At 41.7% G+C, this 24,468-nt stretch overlaps 2 protein-coding genes across 3 annotated transcripts in view; both read right to left on the minus strand.

Annotated features, from left to right (window-relative positions):
- THSD1 (thrombospondin type 1 domain containing 1) overlaps positions 1 to 16,765 on the minus strand; it is a 33,375-nt gene extending 16,610 nt beyond the window's left edge. The window contains exons 1-3 of one of the 2 annotated variants that reach the window (XM_003927184.4): positions 13,783 to 16,765; positions 10,624 to 10,763; positions 5,364 to 6,329 (exon numbers count right to left, since the gene is read on the minus strand). In XM_003927184.4, the coding sequence (XP_003927233.1) occupies positions 5,364 to 6,329; positions 10,624 to 10,681 (1,024 nt within the window). In that variant the 5' untranslated portion in view covers positions 10,682 to 10,763; positions 13,783 to 16,765. Of the gene's footprint in view, positions 1 to 5,363; positions 6,330 to 10,623; positions 10,777 to 13,782 lie in introns of both variants that reach the window. The other variant, XM_010337920.2, reaches the window with a different exon arrangement.
- Positions 16,766 to 20,647: 3,882 nt separating this feature from the next.
- The window catches only part of VPS36 (vacuolar protein sorting 36 homolog), a 39,219-nt gene continuing 35,398 nt past the window's right edge, over positions 20,648 to 24,468 (minus strand). Inside the window, exons 13-14 of the mRNA XM_010337919.3 lie at positions 24,176 to 24,252; positions 20,648 to 24,080 (exon numbers count right to left, since the gene is read on the minus strand). Coding sequence (XP_010336221.3) covers positions 23,987 to 24,080; positions 24,176 to 24,252 — 171 coding nt within the window. The 3' untranslated portion in view covers positions 20,648 to 23,986. The remainder of the gene's footprint in view (positions 24,081 to 24,175; positions 24,253 to 24,468) is intronic.

Raw genomic sequence — 24,468 nt, forward strand, 5'->3', positions numbered from 1 at the left:
CACTTTGAGAATCTGAGGTGGGTGGATCACGAGATCAGGAGATCAAGACCATCCTGGCTAACACAGTGAAACCCCATCTCAAAAAAAAAAAAAAAAATACAAAAAAAAAAAAAAATTAGCCGGGCATGGTGGCACATGCCTGTAATCCCAGCTACTTGAACCTGGGAGGCAGAGGTTGAATTGAGCTGAGACCATACTGCACTCCAGGTGGGGTGACAAAGCAAGATTCCATCTAAAAAAAAAAAAATAAGCAAATATTTGTAAATGTCTTAAGTAACTCCATCTGATCCCTGAAGATCTCTGCTAATAACTTTGAGGAAAATACTTGGCAAATGGGGGCTCTTTAGATAACTAGTTCACATGATAGAACTGAAGAGCAAAATGCAAATACTCCAAATAGTCCTTCATGAATGAAAGGCTGTTTTGTTTTGTCCTGTTCCTGTTTAGATGTCCATACATGTGCTCACACTACATAACAAACCTGTTTGTCTAGGCTAAATGCCTTTCAAGCTTTTATAGAGGGTTTTAATTTTGAATAAGCAAAATATGTCTCAAATGTGAAAAGGGAGGTTTGTTTCTATCCATAAGACTATCTGAAGGAATGCTGCCTTTGAATTATTCACATCTGAAAGGCATTTTGTTCAAGAAACCAAGGTAACTAAGCAAATCATGATTATAAGAAAATTCTATAGACATAGCAGAGTAGCTATTAGCAGTAGGAAGAGCAGTAGAACCTGGGATAAGCAGTTCAGATTTTCTTTGCATAGAACAAGGCTTCCTTATATTGAACAAATCATTCTTATGCCCTGGGCCTGTGGGCTCCCAAGTGGTTGTGGGTCTTCTAAGAGATGGGTGGCACAAGATGAAACAGGAAGTTAAGGATGAAAAAACAGAACCTTTTTTTTTCAACCTCAAAGTTTAGTACTACTTGATACATGAATTGAGTCAATTGCATGGAAGGCAGTTACAGAATAGTGGTCAAAGCAAACTCTCAAGCTCGTCTACCTGGATTTGTGTTCTGACCCTACTATTTAAACATCATTGATCTTGGGAAAATTACTTCACCTTTCTGTGCCTCCATTTCATCACCTATAAAATTGACAATGTAATGAGTTGAAGTCATAGACTCATTATGAGGACTATATGGGTTAGTATCCATAAAGCACTTAGAACAGTGCCTGGTGCAAAGTAATCACTGTGCAAATATTTAGCCCATTAAGTGGAATAAAGATTATGAACAGTCATTTTTGGCAAATCCATTATGTATTTGCTATAAATTATTTACATATTATCCTAAGATCCTCAGACATGTTTAGAAGAAGAGACAAACATAAAACACATTATTCTATTTTCAAAAGGAACTAATAAATTCAGTGTGAGTCACATGGCTTACACAAGTCATGGTGGACCCCTAAATGCACCACTCGGCCAAGAAGATATTCTCTACTGGTCAGAGCTGTCAATCTAGATAGAAAATAAAAGAACTCAGTTCAGTCATAAATTTCCATACTAAAAGCACAGGAAATCACTGAGGTTCCTGTCTCAAGCATAAATTTCATTTCTTAGACCAACAGAGTCAGAGTTTGTCTGCCACACCAAGAATCAGGGTCTCCAGGCATGTTTAGCTCCCCCAGTTACTGCCCCCAGGCCTGCTATTCAGATATATCTGGCAGTTGCTACATGGGGCAACCCCATTGGGAGCCCCTGACTACCCTCCACCTGGACACACAGAGAACCACTCCCATTCTGCCCTTTTCCCATCTGCCCGCTGCTGCTGCTGCTGTGGGAAAACCTCCAGCCTTTAGACATGGAGTGGAAGCATGTGTGGAAAGCCCAGCAGCCGGAAAAACCAACAAGGTGGACCTCCTGCCCCCATGTGACCTTAATCAAATGGTCGCAATTTCTTGACTTCCCTTGATTCATTTCCATTAAATTCAGTCAGATTTATGTTCCCCCCCGAATGAGTATTTTCTTTGGAAAAGGCAAGAATATTGGGCTGGGCATGGTGGCTCATGCCTGTAATCCCAGCACTTTGGGAGGCTGAGCTGGATGGATCACCTGAGGACAGGAGTTCAAGACCAGCCTGGCCAACCCCGTCTCTACTAAAAACACAAAAATTAGCTGTATGCAGTGGTGCATGTCTGTAATTCCAGCAACTCAAGAGGCTGAGGCAGAATGGCTTGAACAAGGGAAGTGGAGGTTGCAGTGAGCCAAGATTGTGCCACTGCACTCCAGCCTGAGCAGCAGAGCAAGGCTCTGTGTTAAAATAAATAAATAAATAAATAAATAAATAAATAAATAAAAGAATATCTTAGATGAGTAAATTCATTCAATCTACTTGTTTTTCTCCTAATACCTAGTTGAGACTAGCCAATCTGAGTTCAATTTTCACTTAATAAGCATATATTGAGCATGTCTGAATGTGCCAGGCATACTAAGTGGGCCAAATAAAGACCATAAAAAGCTTCATAGCAGCACAAATCAGGTTTCGCCACCAAATGAACTTCCCACATCTGCTGTGCAGAGGGGATGCATAGGGAGAGAAAGACAAACAAGCAATGGCAGAAGTGATAAATGCCATGAAAGAGGAACAAAAAGATGCTGCCCAGCTTACAGCAGAGGAACTGAACCCAAGATCATGGGAAAGTAACCCAAGCAGAGACCTGGAGGATGGGTTAACGTTAACTGGGAAGGTGACAGGAGGGTGTTCCAGGCCCCATCGCAGAGATGGTGACTGCGGGGGCCTGAGGGCAGCATGACCATGGAAGGTTTGACTGACAAAGTAAGTTAAGGAGGGAAAACAGAACCCAGAACCTTTTTTTTCAACCTAAAAGCTTTGTACTATTTAATACATGGATTGACAGTCGATTGCATGGAAGGCAGTTACAGAATAGTGGTCAAAGCAAACTCTCAAGCTCATCTACCTGGATTTGTGTTCTGACCCTGCTATTTAAACATCATTGACCTTGGGAAAATTACTTCACCTTTCTGTGCCTCCATTTCATCAGCTATAAAACTGATCATGTAAACTTTGCCCAGTGAAACGACTTTTAAGCAGAATAACCTGCTTTAAATTCAGCTGACCTGACTTTTAAACAATCCCTTTGGATGCAGTGAGAGAATGAAGTAGACAGATGGAAACCAACTGGGAATCTGTTCTAAGAGTCTAGGCAAGGAGTAATGGAGGTTTAGTCCGTGTGGTATCAGTGGAACTGGGGAGAAGTGGAGAGATTGAGACACCCAGGAGACAAAGCCATAGGACTAAGTAATGTATCATTTACAGAAGGTAAAGAGGAAGACTCCTGGCTTCTGGTTTGATCTGCAAGATGGCTGGGGAAGACCTATACTGAGAAGCAGGGTTGGGGGTACGATGATGAGTAAGTCCAGAAATGCTGCTTCTGAGGTGCCAGGGAGACATCCGAGGGATGCAGCACCTGGATGCAGGAGAGGAGTAGGGGAGACACACCCATCTGGAGCCATCAGCATCAAGGTTAATCACCTGGCAAGTGTGTGAAGAGTAAATGGGAAGACGACCATCACTTAAGGCAGACAGGCGCTGGAACCGGGAGGCCAAGGAGACTATGAAGAAGCAAGCAGGGAGGTGGGAGGTGAGCAGGGTGAGTGTGGCGTCAGAGTCAAGGTCAATGAAGACACTGGCTGAAGTGTCCCAGGATTTGGAGTCCTGTACCTCATTTGCTGGCCGCCTCAGTGAGAGTATTTCAGGGGAGGACTTAGGTGTGGAAGCCAGTTTGCAATAGGTTGAAAAGTGAATGGGAGGCAAAAAAAAAAAAAGAACTCCAAAGCACCAGGCAAATTTGTCAAGCAGTTTTTGGGCTATAAAAGGAAGAAGAAAGAGGGTGATGTCTGGGGGAGAACACGGGGTCAGGATGGTTTTTGTTTTGGGACAAAATAATTAAGTACACTTCAAAACTGATGAGAATGAGTCTGTAAAGGAAGGACAGTTAAGGATGGGAGAGAGGGGGGATAATGACTAACAGAAGGTTCCTGAAATGAGCAGAGGGCTGAGATCCACAGCGGAGGGAAGGAATAACACTTCTGCCACGGCGGCAGGAAGGGAGGGGAGAGGATGGGTCTGACATCTACAGGTATACAGATCTTTTGGTGGGAGGGTGGAGTTCCCACTTAATGGCTTCCAGCTGCTCTGTATGGTAGGTGGCAAATCAACTCTGAGAGTTAACCAGTGGGCAGGGGTTGAGGTCTGAGAGGAGTGGAGGAGGTCTGAAAGGGCTGCTGTGTAGGACAGGAGTATTGGCCTGGGTGATGTGCTGAGCAGCATGCAGGCCCTGCCAAGGGTGAAAGCATGAGCCACCCATGGTGGCATCAGGCCACCTGTGCGTAACCTTGTCATGCAGCTTTAGAAGTGGTGCAGTGGGTGGCTGGCAGATGGCTGGATACATGCAGAGCTGAGGTGTGTCCTGGCAGGGGTATTGGAAGGACAATGAGGCTAAGGAGTTTAGGATATTGGCAGGAAGGTGGTTAAAGGGATGAGCCACGGAATCTCGGCTGCATAGAAAAGGGAGTACAAGGAAGGAAGTGGCCGGTGAAGGAGGAGAAAGCCAAAGCAAAGGGACTTAAAGAGAGCAAGTGGGTAAATTTGCAGCAAGGAACACTAGGAGTCACAGACAAAGTCAAACTTGTGCAGTGAGGGGACACTGGGCTTACTGGGGATAAAGATAAAAGCAAATGAGACGATTTCTGCCAAATTAAAATACTTGCTAAGACCAGACTTTTCCCCTAGAAAAAGGAAAGAAATGCAAAGAGCAGCATAGGGAATGAATGGACTTGTCATAACCCCTTTGTGATTTCTTTGTGATTAGGTAGGGCATTACACAAAGAATACAGAATCTGAATACATTTTTTAAAATCTTGCTTTGATTTCTCACTATAAAGGTTGCATTCCTATAATGAATGACTTACGAGAGAAGAGACATGCTCCACTAGAGGAAGACAGATGTTGCTAATTTGGGATTTGGTTTTGAACTCCAATCATCTCTCCATAAAGTTACCACATGATTTAATAATGGGATTTTTAAAAATATAATGTTTACTGGGCACTTCCTACATGCCAGGCACTGAGAATGTTACATGTGGATTTCGTTCAATCTCCATGACTCTGAAGCGTGTACTTGTATTGCTCCTATTTTACTGATGGGGAAAACAGACAAAGAGGTTAAGTAGGTTTACCGGTACTCTTAGTTTTTCAGCTAAGGGTGATAATGCCAATTGGTACACTATAAGGCCTGAACCATAAAAATGACGGTACAGTTTACCTAAATTCTAAATGATAATTTTGATTACATGAAGGATTTGATTTAAAATGTTAAAAAAAACTCAATACAAACCTATATTTCTCTGAATTAGCATGCACTCCTTCTCCTTTGCAGAAAAGTGGCTTCTGCTTGAAATGCCAAAGTCAAAGCAGTACTTATTCCTCCCCATGTCAAACAAAGTGCAGTTAAAAGTGGTCCTCCTCTCTCCCAGGGGCAGGCTGTTTTCAGCCAAATGAAGGGTCCTCTTCCCAGGGGATCTGGGGGCCTCCTTGAAGACAGTGACCACTCCTTGCACAAAGGTGCATGGTGGAGGCAGCACCATCACCTCCACCCCGGACTCGCATGTGAGTTCTGGCACCATCATCAGTTTGTATCCAAATTTCTGGGCCAGGTCAATGGGTCCTGTGGAGGTAATGACCGAGTCTCGCCCAAGCAGCTTCAGCACCACGGTGACATAGGCTTCTGTCCCCACAGGTGCACAGCCAAACTCAACCCACTGACCTTGGGCAAGTTCTGTCCTTTTGCTGGTTCTTATTTCCAGCGGCTGTCCTGAATTTCTCCTTGACTCAGGAAGACTGTTGGTGAAGATGACATCCACTACGATGTCAGGCTTGTCCACAGGAAATGGGCACAGTGGTTGACTGGTAAATAGGCCCACTTGGAAGGTGCCTTCTGCTGCCTTGGAGCTCCTGTTCAAGTCAACATGAAAGACAGGCCACTCCACCTTCAGAAAGGCACTTTTCTCCCACCAGGGGAATGGAGTGCTATTGTCTGTTGCTTCTGGACTCATTGTGAACCGGTAGTCACCAGCCTCCTTGAAATAGAAGCATTCAAACTTGAGTGTTCCCTGGGACTGGTTGGTCAGGAGGTACTTGGTAGTTACGGTCTGATTGGTGTTGGCCTCCAACAGCAGGACAGATACATTCCTCAGCGTCCCATTAGCACCATCAAAATACTGGAAATCCACGTACACGGTGTCATTGCTTAGTGCTACATGGCCTGGCTCTCTCAAGAGAAGATATTCAGCTTCCCCAAGAACTGAAATGAAGTGGTCAGAATTGGTTTTTAAAAGGTGCATTTGAGCAGAACTATTAGTGACATTGATGAAAACACAATTTAAAATTTTTTTTCCAAGACAGGGTCTCACTCTGTCACCCAGGCTAGAGTGCAGTGGCACAGTCACTGCTCACTGTACCCCTAACCACTTGGGCTTAAGTGATTCTCACACCTCACCCTCCCAAGTAGCTGGGACTACAGGCACATGCCACCACACCCAGCTAATTTTCTTTTTTGTAGAGACTGGGTCTCACTATGTTGCCCAGACTGTTCTCAAACTACTGGGCTCAAGCAATCCTTCCACCTCAGAGTCCCAAAGTGCTAAGATTATAGACATGAGCCACTGTACCCAGCAGAAAACAGCATTTTAGATAAGAGACGTTAGAACGGAGCCAGGGATGATGTGAAATTATACTGAGTACAGATCCTGGAGGCTGGCCACTGCGTTCTTTGCACTCTGAAGTGGTTCCGTTCCTTCATCTTCATCTTTCATAGTTATGTTTAAAATGACTAGTGGTAAATACTCTGAATTCACAACTTTTGACAATGTGATATAACTGCAATGAAAATCTATACAACTAGAATAATAATGTTTGGAATTAAAAACCCAATATCTCATATTATTAATCATATTCTGGTGGTGGATATTTGGGGAAAATGGATACACACTGAAGAGAAAGCTGGATTTAAATGATACAATACAAATTGTTCTGGATGATTTTAAATGTAAGACCCTAAATTTACTTCAAAGTTGTTATTTTCTGATATTCAAGACAAGCACTGGGAAATTTCTACCAGTAAAGAAATCAGTGTACTCAGTTTGTGTGAGGCAGAAATGTTTAGATGGATAAGAAATGTTGACACTTTATTCTGTATGAATAACCAAAGGGATAGGGTGAACATTTATGAAATAACTAGGCTTGTCTTTGGCAATTTAATGTATTTGTCTAGATAGGACAGATGACTACTACTTCCCAAGTATCATTGTTAAGATCAATCATATCTTTTAAAAGGAGACCCAGCAGAGTGCTTAAGTGAAAAGTGCAAAGAACAGACACAGAAGAATCCTTGTTTCTATTTTGAATCCTATCCAAATACATATCAAAGGAGGCAGCATTTGGCAGTGCAACAGTCGGCTGGCCCGTGGTTAGGGTAAGAAACAGTTCTAGATGTAAGGGACTGAAGGGCCCTTTAGGTTTGAAAAACAACTTGTGTAAGTATGACGTTATTATTATATATGCCTCATGCATATATATATGTCCAAAGGGGCCCATGTGTTTTTTGTTTGGGCTGGCAGTCTTTAAAATACCCTTATAGATATATGCAACCTATGATTATTAGAATCAGTACATTAATATCTTGGCACACAGAAGAGTTTTTAATTAGCGTAGCATTTCACCTAGTTCTCATTTCAGATTAGGTGAAATAAAAGGCATAAAACTTGGATGACCTGAATGCTTAATTATCACTTGTTTGAAAACCATAATGGGATAAAGTTTTTTTCTCCAATTAAGCAAAACAAGTTGAGGGATATTTCCTTTTGAGATGATTCAAGGTGGCTGATTCTGGTGCAGCTTGCATACTGGTTCAGAGCCAACCTGGTATTTTTCTTGAACTAGTGGGTAAAGAGACCCCAGCACTTACCACAGCCCAAGAAAGTGCTTAAGACTGAGAAAAAAGTCATGTTAATTTCAATCTGAAGCGGGCATGATGGTTCCATGGTGCATTTAAGAATAAGAGGCATACACCACTAAGTTAACGAATGAAAGTCTATTGCAGGCTGGTCTGATGGTAGCAGGTTATCGGAACTTATTAACATTAATGTCACTAAAGTTAGGTATATGACCCCTAACTACTAAATTTGACTGGCTAAACAACAAAAAAAATCTATTGTGTATGACAGGGATTGTCAATGAAGCAGACCAGATTCTGATTTGATGGAAGCCAGTCAATGAGAAAGGCACACATGCCCAGTTGGAAATGGAGAACAAAGGTGCAACAGGTGGGTTCCAGCAGCAGCAGATAGGAGGTATGTACTAAAGGGAGAATTGGCTACCTTAGAACTCCTGTTAGAACACTACAATTTGGGCCAGGCACAGTAGCTCATTCCTGTAATCCCAGCACTGTGGGAGGCCAGGGAGGGTAGAACACCTGAAGTCAGGAGTTCGAGACCAGCCTGGCCAACATGGTGAAACCCCATCTCTACTAAAAATACAAAAATTAGCTGAGCATGGTGGCAGGTACCCATAATTTCAGCTACTCGGGAGGCTGAAGCCAGAGAAGTGCTGGAACCCGGGAGGTGGAGGTTACAGGTAGCCAAGATCGCAGCATTGCATTCCTACCCAGGCCAACAACAGCGAGACTCCATCTCAAAAAAAAAAAAGAAAACTACGATTTGCTTCTACCACATCCTGACTTCTACAGTATACAGGTAATGGTATATTTTGATCAGTATCGAGTAGAGATAAAGCGGGGAAAAACAGATCTATGACAATACCTAATTTTTTTTTTTTTGAGACGGAGTCTTGCTCTGTCACCCAGGCTGGAGTGCAATGGTGTGATCTCAGCTCACTGCAACCTTCACTCCCTGGTTTAAACAATTCCCCTGCCTCAGCCTCCCAAGTAGCTGGGATTACAGGCACATACCACCATGCCAGCCTAATTTTTTTGTCCTTTTAGTAAAGATGGGGTTTCACCATATTGGCCAGACTGGTCTCAAACTCCTGCCCTCAGGCAATCTGCCTGCCTTGGCCTCCTAAAGTGCTGGGATTACAGGCATGAACCACCATGCCCAGATGACAATACCTATGTTTTCAACAGTGGCCTGCGCGCTTAACTTCTATGCTCTAGTTTATGCTCATTCAACTTTTATTTTCATATTCCAATAAGAAATTTTGCTCTTAACAAAAAACACCCTTGTATACTTTGTTTAAATGGAGAATTTCAATGCTTTATTTATCGTTATGAAACCAAGGACATATACTTTTTTATAGAAGGCTGTTACATGTACAGCAATCTGTTTTTAAGAAGGGTTAAATTACTTTAAAATAAATGAATCCTACATTGGCTTTCCTTAAATCTGGTGTCTTCTTGTATAAATAAACTTCTTAAAAAAGACTGAGAAAAGAGGGCTACTGAATGAAATGAACAGCACATGCTCTGATCGATTTAACTGCTGTGCCACTCACACAAGCCAGTGTCCTCTACACCTTGGATCACAATTTCTTCACCAAATTAAAAAACAACTTCCACTCCCATACCATCAACTGCTTAGATGTCTATGAAATATTTGGAAATCATCAAAAGAAGTGAAGATTATGTCATATTGTTGATTCTATTGGTTCAGTAATTGTGTAAAACTCTCTGAGAAATGAACTCAATTTTTAGTTGAAATGAACTTAATGAAAAGAACAGACTTTAAGCACCTACTCTCTGCTCAGACATTCAGGGTGTTTCACATTCTTGATATGATCTTAACAACCCTGTGAAGTCAATATTATTGCTGAGGTTGAAAGAGATTAAGAAACTTGTTTCAGAGCACCCAGCATTCAAGGATTGAAACAGTTAGATTGGTTCCAAAGATACCAAAACTCTGTCAAGTGAAATCTTACGTAGAACCCTAATACATACAACATCATTGCATGTGTGTATGAGGTGATTTATCACACTGAATTCTTGGGAAATTGAAGAGAACTGAAGGTAACATGCTTGCTTCCAATTTATTAAAATTGGAGAGTCTTTCTAAAAATTTTTTAAAGAGTTAAAAATATAAAGTGAAATTTGAATCAATCATGCAGAATCATGGAAGCATAAGGGAACCTAGAGTTGCAAGGATCACAGTTTAGAAAGCACTGAACTGTAGACCCTACCCTGTCTCCTTCATGAAGAGTCATCAACATCAATGCGTTTATAAATGTCACATTTGGGCTGGGTGCGGTGGCTCAAGCCTGTAATCCCAGCACTTTGGGAGGCTGAGGCGGGTGGATCACGAGGTCAAGAGATCGAGACCATCCTACCATCCTGGTCAACATAGTGGAACCCCGTCTCTACTAAATATACAAAAAATTAGCTGGGCATGGTGGCGCGTGCCTGTAATCCCAGCTACTCAGGAGGCTGAGGCAGGAGAATTGCCTGAACCCAGGAGGCGGAGGTTGCGGTGAGCTGAGATCGCGCCATAGCGAAACTGTCTCAAAAAAAAATAAAAATAAAAAATAAATAAATGTCACATTTATGTTTTATTGCTACCAAAACCATTAAGTATACTCACAGTACTCACCATAGTCACAGAGCACCATCAACAATAGATTTGAGAAGTCTTTCAACATTGGTTTCATTCTGATCAGCAAAATCCCAGGTCTTTAGTCTCCTCATGTCCTTTATCACGTCCAAATTGTGATTTTTGTTCCCCAAAAACACCTGAAATTAGAACCTCAAAAACAGATGGCTTCATTCAATGTGATTGACAAAATAGTAATCAACAAAACCATTCTAAAACTCAAACTGCCTATGTGATATTAAAAGGAAGCTAGAGAGGACATTAATTTTCCCTGGGGCAATAACTTATAATTATACAAGCCCCTTTCATTCCATTATAATTCACTGGTCAAGAATATGCAGGTATGCCCAACACCCAATCAGATTATCTTTGCAAAACACCAAAGTCTCTTCTCTTTATGGCACATCCTTAAGTGGAGAGTTTATGGTTACTTGCTTAATTTTATCAAAGTTAATAGCCAAATTTGATACTACGTTTTCACAGTATTTATCTGCTTGGCATTTCACACTGATAAGTTTGCTAAATTTTTTGCCAGACTTTCATTTAGCATTGTGCTATGTACACCCACATGCTCCCTGCCTGGTGTCCACAAATGCACTAACACTTCCTTGCACGACTGACGTGTTACCAGGATTGCTTCATTTACTGACTCCTGGGAACTACATCCAAGTGATCAAAGCTTTCTTTAAAAAAAGATACCCTGGAATACTACAATTAAATGTGAACTCCATGTGGCCCTGACTTCCCTTGTTTAGGGCAGTCTAAGGAAAAAACAGATAAATAACAATCATCTTCATCAGGACTGCAATACTTGTTGCTGCTGGTATACATCAGGAGATAGGTGATTCACACAGCAATCTTCCCAGTCTACCTAAAAGGGCAGGGAAGACCTTGCTGGCCTGTGGTTCAGAGTTATTTGTTGGAAGAGGCACTTATTTTGATACAGACTATTCAACTATAGAATAAGATACTAGGCATGTAAGACAGTTCTTTCATACTAGAGTCTAGCAAACTATGAGTTATTAATATTAAATATAACCAAATACATATTTTCTTAGTGTTTATGGTCCCCCCATTACTCACAGTTAATCTCTCTCTCTCTCTCTCTCTCTTTTTTTTTTTTTTTTTGAGGGGGGGGAACAGAGTCTTGCTTAGTCACCCAGCCTGGAGTGCAGTGGCCTGATCTTGGCTCACTGCAACCTCTGCCTTCCAGGTTCAAGCGATTGTCCCACCTCAGCCTTCCGAGTGGTTGGGATTACAGGTGTGCACCACCACACTTGGCTAATTTTTGTATTTTTAGTAGAAAAGGGTTTTCACATGTTAGCCAGGCCAGTCTCAAATGCCTGACCTCGTGATTGGCCCACTACAGCCTCCCAAAGCATTAGGATTATAGGTGTGAACCACCGTACCTGGCCCACAGTTAATCATTTTCATGAGCAAGTATATTATATTCCAAATACGTATTACATCTCTTCAGAGAAGAACACAAATTAGTAGAATTAAGAAGACTGATTGAAATAAGCCAAAATTCAATGGAAAGGAAACTGGTGTGTCTCTATTAGCTTTCTTTCAGTAAGAACTGGTTGAACAAAGGAAATACTGTACTTCCTGAAAGGGAAGCAGAGATTTGAAGTGTAACTATGCAGATGATTAGGGCTCCCTCCTCTTCCCTGCCACCCCTTGCCAAAAAAAAAAAAAAGAAAGAAAGAAAGAAAGAAAATTCTGTTTTGGGTGGAATTAGCCACAGATTTGACCCAATTCTTTCCTTGAACACAGACTGGGAAACCTGGCCAAAGACAGCTGGTGAGATCCTTAGAGAATGCATCGTATCTCTTGGGCAAGTATGAGCACTTAGGACAATTACAATGCTGCTTTTAAGTCATTGAGACCTGGTGACCAAACCAAGGAGAAGCAAACTCCCAAAAATTGAACTGGTTTCTCTCAGATTTGTTTGCTTCCACCACAATAACCTTTTCATTTTTTAAGCCCCAAATCGTAACTGATTTTGTGATTATAACACATTTTCTTTTTTGTGAAAATGATCAGTAAAACATAGAATTGTGAGATCATCTATATTGTGAGCTGAATGGAAAGAGACATAAAACAAACCAGCCTACTTGTCCATCGTAATATGGATTATGATCATAATGATAACATCATAGTAGTAATATGTCTCTTTAATTTCTACCTTGCTTGCTTATTTTCTTTCAGCATGTTCTTCCCACAACCCCAACTGACTTCTTACAATGTTTGGCTCAATAATTGTTCTAAGAAATTAAGAACTTAGGTATATTTTATACACTTTTGAAAATACATCTAGATGGCATTCTCGTATGTAAACTTTATAGGAAAATTCTAAATGCATCAGCTGAGAAGGTGGGGAGAAGCTGTGAATATTCTCAATGGCTAACAGCATCCCCCAATCTTAGTGTTTTTGTTGAAACCAGCTAGGACAAACGCTTCTAACTCTCCCTTCATAGCTGCAGAAAAAGAAAATGAATTACACTAATGTCGATGGGACCACCAATTCGTGAATGAATAAAAGGGAAAACGAAGCAGTTATTTTGTCCCTTCTGACCAACATGCACATACTCTTGTGTATATCTAGGAATCATATCTATTGGGAGGAAATCTCTAGTTCCAAAGCAGCTCGTGTAAACAGGCTTTATTTATACGTTCATTCTAGTCTGCTCTGCCCGGGTGCCACGGGTTGGGTGCAGCGTCCCTGGGACGCCGGGCAAGCAAGGCCAGTTCATGCTTGGAAATCTATGACTCTTAATGAAGACCGTCTTGAATTTAATCTAATGCTTATATCTCATACTTTCTGTATCCCAGAAAGGATTTCTTTTTGGAAAGAAACAGTAGCTCAAGACGCAAATTTTCAAGGTTCTGTGGCCAGTTTGTCACTTGGCAACATCTGAGCCAGGAGAGAGCCAGGTTCCGTTAAAGTCGGCTGTGGAGACCGACACCCCCTTAAAGCGTGCCCTGGGGCCGAGGCGGGTGTGTGGAGGGGCCGCCACCTTCCACCTGCGCCTTCGGGCTGCGGGGAAGTGGCAGGGCCCGGGAGCATTTCCCGACCCTAGCAGAGCCGCGGAGGGTCTCGAGGCACAAGAGCGCCCGCTGGGGCGCTGGCACCCGGATGCGGAGGTCGCTTCTTACCTTTCAGGACTGGCAGGCAGCGACCCCAGGCTGGCCGGGCGAGTGGCTAGGTAGACGGGAGGTCTCAGTGGCCGCGAGGCAGCTGGCCCAGCATCTCGCGTCCCAGAATGCGCGCCCTGGCCCCGCGGCGCTCGGCTCCCACTGCCCCGCCCGGGCCCGCCCCCGACGGCGTGGGGAGGGCGGGGGGCACTCGGGACCGGGTGTGGTCGGCTCCCGCCCTTTCTGGGCAGCGCATCCTTTCCTGCCCGCCCCCAAGCTCGCCAGCTGCTGGACAGGAAACAGGCAGGAAACGCGCGAGGCCCGCCAAGGTCCTGCGGGAGGGGGTGCGGCCCCGGCAGTCGCAGGTCTCCCCAGCACACACCCGCGTCAGCAGCCCACGGCCGGACCTGGGGTTTTAAGGACAAGCAGCAATCTCCTGACACTTCACATTCAATCACTTCTCCCGTAGTGTCATTTTCTTCTGGGAAACCACAAAAATAAGTCCTTGAAGCGGCACAGCATGTGGTTGTAAATTTGCTTTCCCAAATGCCATTGAAGAGTTTCAAAAGACCATAGTTCAGGTAAAGTACATCTCCATTTCCATTTTCTTTCCCTGGGATCAGAATTGGTTATTAAAAATAACTAAACATTTAAAAAACTCTAATGTGAATTACTTCAGTCACTATGGAAAGCAGTTTGGAGATTTCTCAACTCAAAATAGAACTATCATTTGATTCGGCAGTCCCATTACTGGGTATATACCCAAAGCTAAATAAATCATTCTACCAAAAAGACACCTGCACTCCTGCTTATCACAGCACTATCCACAATAGCAAAGACATGGATTAGCCTAGGTGCCCGTCAACAGTGGACTGGGTAAAGAAAGTGTGGTATATACACACCACGGTATATTACGTAGCCATAAAAGGGAACAAAATCATGTCCTTTGTAGCAACATGGATTCAGTTGGAGGACATTATCCTAAGTGAATCAATGTAGGAACAGAAAACCAAAAACTGTATGTTCTCACTTACAAGTGGGAGCTTAAACAATGGGTACCCATGGATATGAAGATGGCAACAACAGACACTGGAGACTCCAAGTCACGGGAGGGAGAGAGAGGGGCAGGGGCTGAAAAATGTCCTAGTGGGTACTACGTTCATTATCTAGGTGACAGGATCAACAGAAGCCCAAACCTCAGCAAAATGCAATTACCCTTGTAACAAACCTGCATATGTGCTCCCAAATCTAAAAATAAAATTAACCAAAACAATTAAGCTTTTTTGAAAATGAGAGGATAGATTCCACCTAGGCAGCTGTGCTTGTTAAATTGAGTAATGTGCAATATGGTTCACCACTTGCTTTTCTTTTATGCAGAATATACCATTTGACAGCAAAACTCATATCCAGTAATGGAAATCCGAGCACAGTGGTGGCCTTTGGAGAGCAGGTGACTGGAAAGAGGCACCAGGGAACTCTTAGGTGACAGATGTGTTCTATTGTTTAGGATGTGAGCTACATGGATTTACTATTTGTTAAAGCTCATCTGACTGAAAATCTGTGCATTGCAATTTGTAAACTTTACCTCATTTAAAAATATTTTAAAATAAGTGATTTGCAGGTCTTTGGCTCTATCACTTCATTTCTTAAAAGCTAGCACAAGTATTTACTTATTTGTTACCAGAGGTATAAAATTCTCTAAGAACTTATCTTGTCGGCCAGGTATGGTGGCTCATGCCTGTAACCCCAAGAATTTGAGAAGCCAAGGCAGGGGGATTGCTTGAGCCCAGTAGTTTGAGACCAGCCTGGGCAAAATAGTGAGACTCCATTGCCACAATAAATAAAAAATAATTTGGGAGGCCAAGGCGGGTGGATTGCTTGAGCTCAAGAGTTCAAGACCAGCCTTAGCAACATGGCAAAACCCCATCTCTACCAAAAATACAATAAATTAGCCAGCTGTGATGGCACGTGCCTGTGGTCCCAGCTACTTGGGAAGATGAGGCTGGAGGATCTCTTGAACCCAGGTGGAGGCTTCAGTGAGCCGAGATGATGCCACCGCACAGGCTGGGTGAGACCCCATCTCAAAAAATAAAATAAATAAAAAACTAGCCAGATGTGGTGGCATGTACCTGTTGTCCCAGCTACTTGGGAAGCTGAGGTGGGAGAATTACTGAGCCTAAGAGGTTGGGGCTACAGAGAACAATGATGACGCCACTGCACTCCTGCCTGGGTGACAGAATGAGACCCTGTCTCAAACAAAAACAAAAACAAAAACAAAAACAAAAACAAACAAACAAACAAAAAACACCCAGTCAATCTTGTCAAATAGTTGCTTCTAGCAATACTAATTAAATCCATCCAAAGTTTCAAAGAAGACTTTAAGGTGATCATCCCATTTCACTGTCAGTAGAATTCTCCAGTCTAATATGCATTCAATTTAAGCTCAGATTATTTTTTGAAATACATACCACCCAGTCCCTGCCATTTCAGTTGTTTTTTTGTTTGTTTGTTTTTTGTCTTTTTTTTTTTGAGGCAGAGTCTTGCTCTGACAACAGGCTGGAGTGCAGTGGCAGAATCTCGGCTCAATGCAAGCTCCGCCTCCTGGTTCAAGTCATTCTTCTGCCTCAACCTCCCGAGTAGCTGGGACTACAGGAGCAGGCTACCACGCCTGGCTAATTTTTGTATTTTTTAGTAGAGATGGGTTTTCGCCATGTTGGTCAGGATGGTGTTGATTCTTGACCTTGTGATCTGCCGCCTCAGCCTCCCAAAGTGCTGGGATTACAGGTGTGAGCCACCATGCCTAGCCGGCATTTCAGTTTAAAAGCAAAAGCTCATTGGAAACAGCAGGTATTGGATATATAAAAGTACAAAAATTAGCCGGTGTGGTGGTGTGCACCTATAGTTCCATTAGGAGGCTGAGGTGACAGGATTGCTTGAGCCCAGAAGGCAGAGGTTGCAGTGACTCAAGATTGTGCCAATGCACTCTAGCCTGGGCAATACTGCCAGATCCTGTCTCAAAAAAAAAAAAAAAAAATATATATATATATATATATATATATATATATATATATATATATGGGTATAAGGAACCCAGAACAGGATAAAACGATCTTGAAAATGAAGAGCAAATTTGAGGACTCATAGCTTCCAATTTCAGAACTTACTACAGGCCGGGTGTGATGGTTCATGCCTGTAATCCCAGCACTTTGGGAGGCCAAGGCAGGCAGATTACTTGAGGTCAGGAGTTTGAGACCAGCCTGGCAAACAAGGCGAAACACCATCTCTACTAAAAATACAAAAAAAATTAGCTGGGGATGGTGGTGCACACCTGTAGTCCCAGGTACTCAGGAGGCTGAGGCAGGAGAACTGCTTAAACCCGGATGGTGGAGGCTGCAGTGAGCAGAGAGACTGTGCCACTGTACTCCAATCTGGTGACAGAGTAAGATTCTGTCTAAAAAAATAAAATAAAATAAAAACTTACTACAAAGCAGTAGTAATCAAGATAGTGTGATATTAGCGAAAAGATAGACATATACCTAGAATTGCAAGTTCAGAAATAAACTCATATCTATGGTCAATTGATTTTTTTTTTTTTTTTTTTTTTGAGACGGAGTTTCGCTCTTGTTGCCCAGGCTGGAGTGCAATGGCGCGATCTCGGCTCACCACAACCTCCGCCTCCTGGGTTCAGGCAATTCTCCTGCCTCAGCCTCCTGAGTAGCTGGGATTACAGGCACGTGCCAACATGCCCAGCTAATTTTTAGTATTTTTAGTAGAGACGGGGTTTCACCATGTTGACCAGGATGGTCTCGATCTCTTGACCTCATGATCCACCCGCCTCGGCCTCCCAAAGTGCTGGGATTACAGGCTTGAGCCACCGCGCCTGGCCGGTCAATTGATTTTTTAAAAATTTTGAGACAGAGTCTCGTCCTGTCACCCAGGCTGAAGTGCAGTGGCGTGATCTCGGCTCACTGCAACCTCCACCTCCTCGGAGCCTTTCTCCTGCCAGCCTCCCAAGTAGCTGGATTACAGGCACACGTCACCACACCCGGCTAATTTTTTTGTATTTTTAGTAGAGACAGTGTTTCACCATATTAGCCAGGCTGTTCTCAAACTCCTGACCTCGTGATCTACCTGCCTTGGTCTCCCAAAGTGCTGAGATTACAGGCGTGAGCCACTGCACCTGGCTGGTCAATTGATTTTTTAAAAATTACTTTTTAAAACAAAAAGTCCACATGCAAGCATATGGCCAATTGCTTTTTTAAAAGGATGCCAAGACCATTTAATGGTCAACTAATGGTGCTGGGATAACCAAATAGCCATATGCAAAAGAATGAAGTTGGACCTCCTACTTACACTGAATTCAAGTAAAAAATACACTTTTAGACAAAGCCTAGATTAAATTCCAGCCCTGACACTGGAAACCTGGGTATTCTTAATCCCTCCTTCCCTCCACTGTAGAAGGCATACAATAGTTGTGAAATTTTCTAGTGATTAAGTGAAACATATCGGAGGCAACTTTCTCTGCATTAATCTTTCAGGCACATATTTTTCCCCAAAAAAGCTACTCTGCAAGGGTGAAAATTCAAAAAGCTATTCTTCAACGTACAAGTGGCTCTATCAATATGCTTGGTCATTTTTTAAATAAGAGCTTTATTGAAATGCTTGGTCAATTTTGTCTCCATTAGAATTCTTGCCAAACTGTACTGCTGTCTTTATTAGACAATTAAGATGTAATTTAACATTTTCTAATACAAGGCAATGTAAAAGTGAAAGAAAAAAAAGCTTTCAAACAAACAGTGATATGGGCAGTATTGAACTATAACTGATCTGGCTCTCAAAAATACCTTCAGTTCTCTTTCTGGGTAGCGACTGATCTAGCGATCTCGTACAAGTTGTATAAAATTTATATACGATCACAATAACTCCCTTTATACAAATGGAGAGACTTTTTATTTCTCTGGGGTAATACTCTGAGATGAAAGCTATAACTGACTCATGATTTCATTATCAGGACACAAGGAAGAACATGAATGGCCCAATTTTCACACTGTAATAACAAGATCTTAGATGTGTATAACAACTATTCTGGAGTGCTTTCCACATCATGGATGTGGCCCATGCCATGATAATTGAATAAGATAGAGCAAATCTCACTCAGACAGGCTAAGCCTTGACAAGTCTGGTTGAGAAACCTTTTGGACAGAGGATAAAAGACACACAACACAGTTGGCTTGCTACTCAACTCATGCAAGACTCAGTATTATTAATTCAAAAATCACTCAATTCAGTTAATACTTTACTAGGAATCTACCATGTACAGTCACTGACCTAGGTCAGTGAGAATTCAAAAGAAATATTACACGACAGTCTTTGAACTTAAACCCAGTTTCTCTATTTCCTTATGGTATCAAGACAAAATATAGTTAAGCGTATGGAAAAGACAAGCATCTGGGTTTTTTCTTAAGGCCTCCTTCCCACCACTGTAGAAGGCATACAATAGTTGCAAAATTTTATACTGATTAAGTGAAAACATGACTTGTAGAGTTTAGAAATAATAGAGCTGTGTATTGGAAACATTTCTGGAGCAGGCAGGATTGAGCAAAGTATAATTTAGATTGGTGAGGTGGGTGTGGGAGAGGGCAGGTGAGTGGAAAAAAGTAACGAAGGGCTCAAGCCTGTAATCCCAGTACTTTGGGAGGCCGAGGCAGGCAGATCACAAGGTCAGGAGATCGAGAACATCCCGGTCAACACAGTAAAACCCTGTCTCTACTAAAATACAAAAAATTAGCCGGGCATGGTGGCGGGCGCCTGTAGACCCAGCTACTCTGGAGGCTGAGGCAGGAGAATCGCTTGAACCTGGGAGGCGGAGGTTGCAGTGTGCTGAGATTTCGCCACTGCATTCCAGCCTGGTGAAAGAGCGAGACTCCATCTCAAAAAAAAAAAAAAAAAAAAAAAGAAAAAAGTGGTAATGAAGGAAGCTTTGGATAGACAAGGGGAATGTGTCCAGGAACACCAAGGGGCACACCTCTGCTGTTCCTTTTTCCCAACACCTGCCACTTACTGACAATCTCTTGGTCTTTGTAAGCCTAGTTTACCAGATTCTTCCTCTCCCCTGAAGCCTTCCAAAGCCCTGCATCAGGACTAAGGTCTCCTACCTCTGTCCTCCCCAGCATGGTACGTATGCCCCTTCCATGGCACTTACTTCATTCCATCTTCAGTGAAAGTTGCTTACATGTCAGTTTCCCCAACTAGGTCTCCCTTTTCTTAACACAGGGCTGATCTTATTCATCTTTGTATCCCCTCCCACTACCAGTGCCCAATAAAATTGCTGACGCAAAGTTGCTATGTGTTCAAAAAAATGTTTTTTTCATTGAATTGAATGGCAGCTAAAGTAGGATAAAGTGGAACCAGATTATAAATAGGAATATAGGTCAGAGTTCATTTGTTCAGTAAATATTTATTGAATGCTTACTGTGTGCCAGGCCCTGTTCTAGGCTCTGAGGATACATCTATGAACGAACCAGCTAAAAACCTCTGCCCTTGTGCAGCTGAAACTCTAGACTGTAAGGGATGGGATTAGCAATAAATTTACGTAAATTCAACCATGCCTCCTAGAAAAAGACACATGCATGTAAATTATTAATGCTATAAGAATCTACTCTTGATATGCAGTTTGTATTTTTGTATTTAATATAAGCATAATATGTTCATACCTACGTATAACGCTGCTGGGATTTAAACTTTAAGACTACAAAGAGAACCTTACTGGTAACTTAGGAGATTTTCAACGACCATTTTGAGCATGCTCGATTTAGTCTTTAGGTCTTTAAAACCTAACCACCTTACAAGTTTTGACTCCACTGTACCAAAATGAAGACTCTGAGACTTTTGGGCAAAAGAACCATTTTAAGTATTTGAGCATGAGAATGATGACAGGATGATCCACGTTCTTTCAGATTAATCTGATAACAAGGAACAAGAAAGAGTACATTCATATGAATATACATGGTCAGGCAACAGTGGAATTCACATCAAGAATTTTTAAAAAACCAAACCAGTTCAAGACATGTCCCATTCTTTTAAGACAACTAAAACAGTAAGAGCTCAATGTCATAAATATTTATAAGCAACTCTTGAGTATAAAATCCAAAGGAAAAATTCTTAACATAACTGGCTTTAGTATGACTAAAAGTTTATCATTTTCATATATTTTTCAGAGTATTAAAAAAGAATGCCAAGAGAAACCATTTTTAAATTTTGTAATAATTGTATTCTATATACATTAATACCAATCATTTAACCCTAAAAATAATCTTCACCAACACAATGTAAAAAATTTTTTTGACAGTAAACGACTAGAAATATTGCATTACCATAAAGCTACAAAGAGGTTCATACTCCTAAGAGCAAAGTTAGGAAAAATAATAATAATTATGCCAGTGATGATAAGCACCAAGACAGAACTTTTTTGCACTTAGGGCCTGATTGGTTATATTTAAACATAACTTCTACATTAGATGGCCAAAATAACACCTTATAATAATGGCCAAAAAAAAAAAAAAAGATAAAAATACACAAACACATACAAAGGTCTGGAAACAATGAAGAATGCCCACTTTAAAAATAATAAAACCAATCATACTCATTTTTAAATTAATGTGACATTTGTAAAATATATTTATATGTCACTTGTCTTCCTTCTTAGGTCACTTTATACAATTCAGATTGCTCCATTTTTGTTCATCAGTTGTCAAACTAAATTAAACAAATATGTTAAATTATGTAGGTTTGCTTTAATGAATCCAAACCATGAGAGCTAGATAGATCTAATAGCTCCAGCAATCTTCCTTGCAACTCATTCCAACTGGTGAAACAGATTATTCATCTTTATAATTCTAAAAGCCTTAGCCAGGTGAGAGAGAGAGAGAGAAAGAGAGAGAGAGAGAGAGAGAGAGAGAGAGAGAGAGAGAGAGAGACAGACAGAGACAGAGACAGAGACAGAGACAGAATGTGTGTACAAGTTTGCCAGAGCACTGTGAGACAGTGAGTACCACCCAGAAAGAGGTGAGACATACAAACAAGTTTACACGATGGTCCAACTAACCCCTAAAAGACTTGGGCAGTCAGACACTGAGTTACCCTAAAAATAAACCTGAGGCTGACCAATGGGGGGAACCAGAGGATCTGTCACACAATTGAAGAGTCAGTGACAGGTTTGGAAAACAAAAACTAAAGTAGGATGTCTCAGGCACAGCATTCCTGTGACACTGGAGGACACCAAGGAGCAATAGCCACTTTTCAGACAGGGATAAGGGACTGGGATCCCCTGGGTCTACAGCTGAAGGTCCCTGGCACTTCCCAGAGGGTACTTCAGCAGTCTCTGGAGGTGGCCCTCCACATTACCCACTGACAATGTCTTAGGGGGCCCAGAGTGTGAACCTGGGCATCCCTCCTCCTGGTCCCAAGGGTGCTCCCGATACAATATTTTCCCTCCTGCAGGCTTGGCCAAAACCATCACTACCCTTTCACTTCCAACTCAGCTTCAGAAAGGGATTCTTCTGTCCTGTGGGGTCCCTGAGTTTGAGATAATGCCAACATACTGGAGGCTGCAGAGCAGTAACATGTGAAGTCAGGCAGTCACTTTAAAATTTAAGCAATCTGCATGCAGTATTAGCCAGTTGTTGTTATCTCAGTAACACTTCGTACCAAAGTAGTTTTTCCATACAAATTAAAAACGACAAAGAAAAAAAAATTGCTGGAATATGATAGAGAGACTTTTTAAAGTTCAGTGTTGAAACTCCTTATGGGCCGGACACAGTGGCTCAAGCCTGTAATCCCAGCACTTTGGGAGGCCGAGGCGGGTGGATCACGAGGTCAAGAGATCGAGACCACCCTGGTCAACATGGTGAAACCCCGTCTCTACTAAAAATACAAAAAAACTTAGCTGGGCATGGTGGCACGTGCCTGTAATCCCAGCTCCTCAGGAGGCTGAAGCAGGAGAATTGCCTGAACCCAGGAGGCAGAGGTTGCGGTGAGCCGAGATCGCACCATTGCACTCCAGCCTGGGTAACAAGAGCGAAACTCCGTCTCAAAAAAAAAAAAAAAAAAAGAAACTCTTTATGGAAAAGAAAAGGAGACATTACTTTTCCACTTTCTATTTCCTGTCTGTGGCTTTGAGGTAAAAGAGCACTAAGGTTCCTGGGAAGCTATTTAAAGGTTCCCTCTGCCATTCCACCGGCACAACAATCCCAGGGAATTCTAGAGCTGTCTACCTCCTAAATTTGTAATCATAACTCTGGGCATGTCTATACAGCTCTCTAGTGCAGTTTCAAAATCCATAGCATTTGGATACAAAATGACACAGTTGCATTCTTTAAATGCCAGTCATGAAATCATCACTTAAAAAAACAAAAAGAGACTAGATGGAATGTGTGTGTGTGTGTGTGTGTGTGTGTGTGTGTGTCTACAGAGAGAGAGATAGACATACTCTAGGTGGAATATATGTGTGTGTATGTTTACACACACCCTGGTTGGAATATATATATATATATACACACACTAGCTATAATATATATATGTATATATACACATATATATATACACACACACGACGGAATATATATATATATATATCAAATAAAATCCTTTCATTTTTAAAGCTGTTTTATTTGGTATGTTGAAGACATGCCTACGACTGCTTCCAAAAGCCCTTGGCAGGAGCCTCATATAGCAATGCTGCAGTATGATATTTTGTCCCAAGTTGTCATGTATAATTTGGTGAATTTCAGTCACACCCAAATAATCATCTAACCTGTCCGAACATGCAACTTCTCTTTTTATTCTCTGCAAAACTAAATTCCCTTCTTTACAAAATAATTAGATTTGAGGATCAAGTTAAAAATGCACTATATTTCAAGTTAAACTCAGGCTTCTGCACAAGTATAGTATGCTTTTAAAGTCATGTTGGCATTCACTTTTCTGTATTTTCCTATGTGTATCCTAAATAAATTTCCTGGACCATATTTAGTGAAAAATTAAAAGAGTTTTACATTATACCGTAAAGTTCGAATAAATTCTCAGTTGATCAGGGTTTATCTCTTAGCTCAATGTCATACAACCTCTATATGATGCAAGCAGTTGATCAGGGTTTATCTCTTAGCTCAATGTCATACAACCTCTATATGATGCAAGCATATGGACAAAAATGATTTTAAATACAAAACCCTTAGCTCTGTGTCATAAATAAATTTGGGTAAAAACGCAGGCCTTCCACTGAGTCATCACGGCAAAGATGGCCCATCTTCTCCGCAAGCAGCAACCTAAAACAAAAAACAAAAAGCCCCACACAATTATCTGTCCATGCAGAAACACAAATACACATTACATTGTAGTGAAAGGTAAGAACCTTACTTACCTTTCTTTGGCCAGGAGGACAGACATTCCCACGAGCTTAGCAAACTCTTCTGACGTTAGGGATCCCTTTTCCGAAACCTAACAGAAACACACAGCAGAAAAAAATGTAATTCATGTAGGACACTAATTTAAACACACTCTGGGTACTAATAGCAGGCAGAATGTATACCAGTATATGCAAGAAATAATTTACTTAATGTCCTACTAAATTCCAAAGAACATGCACTTTAGAACAAAATCTTAACTAATGCTTAATCCTACAAAAGTTGAAGGACCCAGAAGAGACATAGAAGA

This window comes from Saimiri boliviensis, chromosome 16 (genome assembly GCF_048565385.1).
Source record: "Saimiri boliviensis isolate mSaiBol1 chromosome 16, mSaiBol1.pri, whole genome shotgun sequence".
Taxonomy (NCBI): domain Eukaryota; kingdom Metazoa; phylum Chordata; class Mammalia; order Primates; family Cebidae; genus Saimiri; species Saimiri boliviensis.